Below are 7,748 nucleotides of genomic sequence, written 5' to 3' on the forward strand. Positions count from 1 at the left end.
TGAAAATTAAAATTCGAAATTTTTTTCTAAAGCCTCCAGGGGACTTCGTTTTCGCACGAAAAAATTTTATGTGCCCTTATTGCATCCGGACCCACAATTGGGCCCTTATTATTTCTAGACGAAATTTGAGTAATTTGAATAGGTGTTTGGAATTTTTGAAAAGATTGAAAATTAATTGAAAACTTGAAATGATTTCATATAATTTAAACGATGTTTGTAACAACAAAATTTGGCTAGTCGAACCGAAATTTAGGTGCAAATAGCCGCAGCCTAATTTAAAATAAAATGTCGATTTTTGCAGATTTAAAAAAAAGAAACTTTTTAAAAATTAAGAAAGGCTTCAAAAGAATAAAACATTTTCATTAGATTCCTAGGAAAATTGAAAACCATTTTTTATTTTGGAATATTATTTACAAAGAATACTTAAAAAGATTTCCAAAATTTTTAAAAGAGTCTAGAATATTTTAACATGATTTTTTATAATTTGCGAAATTTCTAAAAGTTGAACGAAAAATTCTATTAATTTCAAAAGACATTCAGAAGTTTGAAAAACATTTCAAAAATAATTTTAAAGTTGCATACATTTAAAATAACTTCTAGATTTAACAATATTTTGAAATAAAATTTGAAGTTGAAAATGGAACTAGTTGAAAATTCCTTTGATTTATTTGTTAATTGTAAAGCTTGATTATAAGCTTACTTTTAATCCGATCATTACTGAATTTTGATACGATCATTGCAGCACCTTTGGAATGCTTCATGCAAAAATCAGTAATTATATGATTTTTTTCTGATACAAAAAACGCGTTTCATAGACGTGAAATGTTAGCGGGCGAAGAATGGACATACAAAAATGGTTACTTTATTATCTTCCCCTTGAAGTATTCATCTGAATTATTTCATGGAATGTTAATAATTTTCTGTTCTTGTTAGATTATCTTCGAAATTATTATTTTACAAACGACTTTCTATATAAAAAACAATAGATGTGAAGCCAGAAGTATTTTCGAGGCGTGTCGAACAAAAGGTTGAAATTCACTTCAGAGCTTGGTTGTAAGCTTAATTTGAATTCGATCATTACTGAATTTTGATAAGATCACTGGAGCACCTTTGGAATGTTTCATGCAAAAATCAGTAATGATATGATTTTTTTCTGATACAAAAAACGCGTTTAATAGACGTGAAATGTTAGCGGGAGAAGAAAGGTTCTCTTACAAAAATAGAAACGACTGTGCTTGACTGTACTAACAAGCCCGTTACTCTCTCGCTAGCCCTCGCGTATTTGCTTTGGCGAAAGAGGGACGCCGATAGTCGCCTGTGGCCACATGACCGTGGTCGCTTCATGCCCTGGGAAATGCAGTTCGAAGGGTCCCAGGCATATGGAAGGAGTTGAGATTATTTACGATGGGTGCATTATGTTTTCTACCGTTTGAAGAAAAAAGTGGGCCTGCAGTAAATACATCGTTATTACTTCACCTCCCAGGCTTAACTCGGATTTTCCGAGAGTTTTGACACAGGTTCAAAAAAGGCGGTTTTTAATATCAAAAAATTAATTTAAAATTTCGAAAATTTGCAAATGCGTTGTTAAGACATAAGGAAAGGTAAATGACAAAGTCTCTACTTCGAGAAATTAAAGCAACTTCTTCAAATTAAGCGTTGAAAATGATCAAAATAATTTTCAGTATTAAATAAATAATATAGCTACAACGAAATTATCGATATTGCACGGTAGCTTTCCTTCAGCGTTTCAGTGTTTTATTATATAACTATTTGTGCTCTAAAAACAACCGTTTCCAAGGAAAATCTAAAAACATGATATCATCCGCCATGTTGGAAGATGGCGGCTCGAGCGCCCCCCCCCCCCAAATTTACTGAATTTTGGGAGGTGTTTCAAGACCCCTTAAGGAAGCTTCCTGACAACTAAGTTCATTGTTATAAATTATTTCCATTTAAAATCCTTCATTGACTGGCCTATAATGTTAAACGAGCATTTCGTTTGATAAAAACTCGGACTCATTCTATATTTTGAGATTTTTGGGTCGTTTCGGATCTGCCAGAACGTGCGAATCACTTTTCAATGAAATACAACCACTTTTAAATCGTTTAACATAAGTCTAAGCCACTCTTTAATGTGAGTATCGCTCATAGACTCATCAGGTCTACGTTGTAAATACCTGTTTTCTACAATAGTTAGATAACAACTTCCATGATTCTGGAACATAGGATTTGATACAAGTCATGTGGGATTAAAATTTTATCGAGTTTCAATGAGAAAATGTTGATGGAAAAGTATAAGATTTCACAACAAATCAAACAAGTCTTATGCGATTAAAATTTAATGGAGTTTCAATGAGAAAATGTTGATAGAAAAGTGTAAGATTTCTTGCCAGATACAGTTAAGTAAAATCTTCCAAGATTCTGGAATATACGATTTAAATCTTTTGCAATTACGATTTAATAGACTATAAGTGAGTAAATGTTTATAGAAAAGAATAATATTTCCTGACAAATTTTGACAAATTTGATTTGATTTCTATTAAAAAGAGTATTATAGTGAATATAATTTAGGATAAAATATTTGAAAAGATTGGATTAAATTTGTATACCATTTTTATGAATTTAAATTGAAAACAAACAAATATTGTATACTTTAATCTAAAAGTATTGAATTTTTAATACTTCCCAAAGTGAAAAAGTAACTCTTCGTTAGACTTGAAATAAGCATTCAAAATCGTATATTAAAATTATCAAATTCAAGCCTGGAAAATTGAAGTGTTTCAGAAAGTAAAATTATACATTAGAGGATAATTAGAAAATACCAAGAAGGGGAGACCGGCAATTGTCAATTTGGGTTTCAATTCATAATTTTAAAAATAAAAGCTCATTATCTGAGCATTAATTTACCAAAGTATTAAGTAACGTAATTACCGAGTTTGGCCGAACATAGTTTAAGTAGGCCGGTAGTTCAAGCAGGAACGCTTCGGCTACATAGCCGAAATGTTACGTGTTCGATTCTCAATACCAACACTTTTTTTATTCTATTACTTATTTATTAAAATGTTTACAGATAGAATTTTTATCGTCATTTTTTTTAAATTATGCAAATAATTCCCCTTTTAAATCTCGTAAAATGAACACTTCTTATAGAAAGATACAGCAGGTCGTCTACCTTCGCTTACGACTGTCTTACTTCATGAAGTGGACCGCTATAACAAACTCTTAACAAAAGTACACACTTCCATAGAAAATTTGCAACGAGCTATCAAAGGTTTCGCGGTAATGTCAGTCGAACTGGAAGCAGTTTTTCAAGCTCTAGTGAATAATCAGGTAATAGAAAACTAATTAATGCTTCAACTCGTCCAATATATAACAATGAATTCAATAACATTTTTAATTAGGTGCCAGAAGTATGGCACAAAGTAAATGTGTATCCCTCGTTAAAAAGTTTGGGTACTTGGATCAGAGACTTGGAACTTCGGATTGATTTCATACAGGTAACAAGTCAAATTATAAAAGCAATACAATTATACCTGACCGTTCTAAATTTTTATTTTATGTATAAAAACAACCTTAAACATAGTAGATTAATAATTTTAATGCAAAAAAGTGTTCTTTCTAAATTTATTTTAAACTCTTTTACTGACAACGTTCATACCGAATTTTATGAGGAGTCACCCACAAATTAAGACGAATATACATCAAATACATTAATTTTCAACTAAATAGTGATAAATCTTCGATAAAAAATAAGTTCTCAACGAAAACTGTTATAGTTCATATCTCTACCAACAAATATTTTAATTTTCAATCCAAAAACGTTCAATCCGACTAAAAAATAACATTTAAAAAAATTCTTTAAATACTCAACCAGCATAAACTAATTTTTAAACCAAAAAGAGGAATTTTTAAAAAAGTATGAATTTTCGAATAAGAAAAATTTTCCAGTGAATGAAGAAAAACAATCTTATCCAAAATGTTGAATTTTCAAGCCAAAAAGATGAAGTTCCTGAAAAACAGTTGAGTTTTCAACCAGAAAATATGAATAAATATGAGTAAATTTGCAATCAAACAAATGACTTTTTAACCATGACGATTAAGTTACTATTAAAAAAATGTCCATTTTCCTCTAAAAAACAATTTTTTAACGAATAGTTAAATTTTCAACCGAAAACATTTATTTTCTACCGAAAAACAACATCTTCAACATAATACATTAATCTTCAACCAAATAAAATAAATTCTCATCAAAATAGTTATATTTTCAATAAAATAGAAGAATAGTTGAACAACAAGATTACATTTCTATTTAAAAAGATCTATTTTTCACAAAAATGGGATGGTTAAATTTTTAGTTAACAAAACGAATGTTTAACTAAAATGATGAATCTTCTACCAAAAAATTAATTTTTAATCAATTATTTAAATTTTTACCCCAAAAAATGAACTTTTTTACCAAAAAAGAACATTTTTTACACAAAAATAAACAACCAGTTTTCAACTAAAGTAATTAATTTTTAACGAAACATTTCAACTTTCAGTCAAATAGATGAGTTTATAACTCAAAACATTGATTTTCCGCCAAGTGACAAATTTTCACAAATACACGGATTTTTACTAAAAAATACTTAAATTTTCAACCAAAAAAAAATTGGAACTAGAAAAAATGGAAACAAAAAATTCAATAAAAAGAAAACGAATTTTCAAGAAAATAGTTCAATTTTTACCTAAAATAGATCGATTATCAACTTAAAGTAGAATTGTTCAATTTGCAGTAAAAATTTTCAACCACATAAAATAAATTTTCAACCTAAAGGGTGAATATCCAACCAAGAAGATGGATTTTATACCAAAAAGATTAATTTTTAAAAAAGTACGTGAATCTTCAAGCAAGTAGTTGACTTTTTCAACTGCAGAAGATACATTTTCAACCGAAAATGGAATACTACTTCAATTTTCAGTTAAAATAATTTTTAACCAACAAAATGAATTTTCAAGAAAGTAGTTCCACGTTCAACTATGTAGATGCATTTTCAAGAAAAATATAAATTCTCAACGAAAAATGTAATATTTGATATTGTAGCTAAAAAAGATTTTAAGTTTAAACAAAACAAAAAACAGTCCAATTCAACAAAAAAAAAAAAAACAACGAATTTTCAACCAAACCGGTTTATTTTTTAATCTAAAAATGTATAATTTCTCCAAAAACAGATTTGTTTTCAACCCAAAACGACGAATTTTCAACAAAGAAATTGAATTTTTAACCAAAAGAAATTACTTTTTAACAAAATTCTTAAATGTACAACAAAATAATAAAATTAACTTTAAGTTCAATTTATCAAAAATTCCCTTACTCTGTCAGGTTTTCCCTAACATTCCCTTACTAGGTTTAAGTTCCCTGAATTTCCCTGACTTTCTGAAATTCCTTTACCTGTAGCAACCCTGAATTATTTACCTGTTATGTTTTAAAAAAGTGTCGATTCCTTTTTTATTTGAATTTCTACAGATTTGGTTAACAGACTCAAAGCCAATATCCTTCTGGTTATCTGGATTATCCTTCCCTCAAGGATTTGTAACAGGCATGCTCCAGACACACGCCAGAAAATACAATATACCAATTGATCATTTGAAACTTGACTTTTCTCCTTTAAGAGTGATCTTGGATCAAGAAGAGATTGAAGCCGCTCACAGACAACAAAATAACAAAGAAGTATGCGACACACACTTTTTAAACCAATGAAATTAAATACCTAATCTGAAAAATATTCAAACAGATCGCTACTGCCTATAAAGGACTCCAAGAACCATCAGATGGCGTTTATATTCATGGACTCTTCATAGATGCTGGAAATTGGGACTTTAAATTTATGATTCTAGTTGATGCAAATAAAGGTAAAACAAAAAAGGGACGTTTAACCCTTGTGGTGCCACCCGGTTAACCGGGTACTCATCGGCATACGTTTTGTTAAATAACTTTTTTCTAATAAAGATAGGCCGAATGCTTCTCGAATCGGCATGATTTAACTGATTCTTTATCAAAATTTGCATTGCACATATTTTTAGAAATTCTTTAGCTTGAAATATCTTGCAATTAAAAAAAAAGTACGGTGGAGCCACCCGGGTACCCCGATAGAAAAAACATAATTTTCATACAGTATATGATAAAAATAAAGTTTGTTATAATATTATACGGAGTAAATATGAATAATTTTATAAATAATAACAAAATATATATATTTTTTTAATTGAATTTTCTTGAATTCTTGGACTTAATACCGAGCCTTTTCGGAAACAAGAAATTTGTGATGTAGCTGCGCACGTTTTATATCTGTTTCAGTACTACCATGGTCATTGCACATTATTAAATTATTATATTCAAGTAGAAATAACTTCCTACAATATAAATAATTAAATATTGATTGAACACACATAGTTACTTCAAGTTACAATTGACTTTTAACAACAATTTCCTTGGCGGGGTACCCAGGTACCCGGGTGGCAGACACTGTGAGTTTGTTTGGGTGGCAACACAAGGTTTAAATTAATTCCTGGAAAAATCTGTCTACAAATTATCATTACTTATAGGAGAAATGAATCCTCCTCTGCCAGTTTTGCACATCCAACCAGTACTGTCGTTACCCGCAAACGATCCTAGATACATTTGTCCTCTCTACAAAACCAGCATTCGAGCTGGCGTTTTATCAACAACTGGACACAGCACAAATTTCGTTTTAGCAATCCTCCTGCCATCTGCTCGTAATCAGTCACATTGGATTCTCAAAGGCACTGCTCTTCTGATTCAAGTCACAGATTAAAGAAAAATTATGAAGTTACGAAAAAAAAATAATCAGAATTGTACTCAAAGTATAACTCGACTGTATAAAGTAATAAAATATTATATATATTCTCAATGTTAGAGTTTTAAACACTTGGTACAAAATATTCTTAATGTTTAATTAATGGTATCAGTTCCATCTATTAATATTACTTATACGATTATCAATAAATTAAAGAGTTAATGGCAAGTGATGGTAAAGCAAAGCGTGAGTCAATACTGAAGCGTTAATGAAAATTAATTTAGAAGAGAGCTGTCGAAAAATTTGAGATTCGAGATGACCTAAAGTTAAGATAATTCTCTCTTTTTTCTTTGGATAACATACGAATGGTATCTATAATCGTCTTCGTCAATGTTCCACATCCCTATCATATATACGGTAAGTATCACTGCCAGCAACAGTCGATCAATGCTGTAACAAAAATATTATTTTCATTTTTCAATCTATTTTTTGTCTTGATGAGGAACATGCGATATTTCGAAATCATCAGAGGGCCTGCCCGAGGAACGATTTTAAATTCTCGATTTTATCCCGCTCAATTGTTAATTTTTGTCGATCAATTTGCAAGAGTTCAAAAGATTTTTATTATTATTACACCATTAAGCCATTTCCCTTTCGGGGTAGGCGTGACTCACTCGGCAGGGGAAAGGAGTAGTGTGTGGAAGGGATAGAGATTTTTCAGATTGATCCAGAATTCTCGTGCTATTTAAGTAAATAACACGTTCGTTCCGCAACACTGCTCCGACCCAGGTTGCTGATCAATCTCTCTAGCAATCACCCTAAGCGAAGACCCTCACAAAGTCGTTATGTAAATTTCCCCACTTGGGTCCATTAGTGGCCAAGGTCTTTTGTTTCAGGCGTCATTCACTCTACTGACACTCTTTTTATTAACTATTTGCCGCCATACTTTCCTGT

General features: G+C 30.5%; 2 protein-coding genes across 2 annotated transcripts in view; one reads left to right on the forward strand and one right to left on the reverse strand.

Annotated features, from left to right (window-relative positions):
* LOC117176526 (dynein heavy chain 6, axonemal) overlaps positions 1 to 6,812 on the forward strand; it is a 92,773-nt gene extending 85,961 nt beyond the window's left edge. The window contains exons 59-63 of the mRNA XM_033366781.1: positions 3,148 to 3,327; positions 3,399 to 3,494; positions 5,504 to 5,707; positions 5,772 to 5,889; positions 6,583 to 6,812. Of these exons, the coding sequence (XP_033222672.1) occupies positions 3,148 to 3,327; positions 3,399 to 3,494; positions 5,504 to 5,707; positions 5,772 to 5,889; positions 6,583 to 6,812 (828 nt within the window). The remainder of the gene's footprint in view (positions 1 to 3,147; positions 3,328 to 3,398; positions 3,495 to 5,503; positions 5,708 to 5,771; positions 5,890 to 6,582) is intronic.
* Positions 6,813 to 6,877: 65 nt separating this feature from the next.
* LOC117177515 (nurim homolog) overlaps positions 6,878 to 7,748 on the reverse strand; it is a 14,249-nt gene continuing 13,378 nt past the window's right edge. The window contains exon 3 of the mRNA XM_033368270.1: positions 6,878 to 7,244. Coding sequence (XP_033224161.1) covers positions 7,121 to 7,244 — 124 coding nt within the window. The 3' untranslated portion in view covers positions 6,878 to 7,120. The remainder of the gene's footprint in view (positions 7,245 to 7,748) is intronic.

Source organism: Belonocnema kinseyi, chromosome 7 (genome assembly GCF_010883055.1).
Source record: "Belonocnema kinseyi isolate 2016_QV_RU_SX_M_011 chromosome 7, B_treatae_v1, whole genome shotgun sequence".
NCBI classification, from domain to species: Eukaryota; Metazoa; Arthropoda; class Insecta; order Hymenoptera; family Cynipidae; genus Belonocnema; species Belonocnema kinseyi.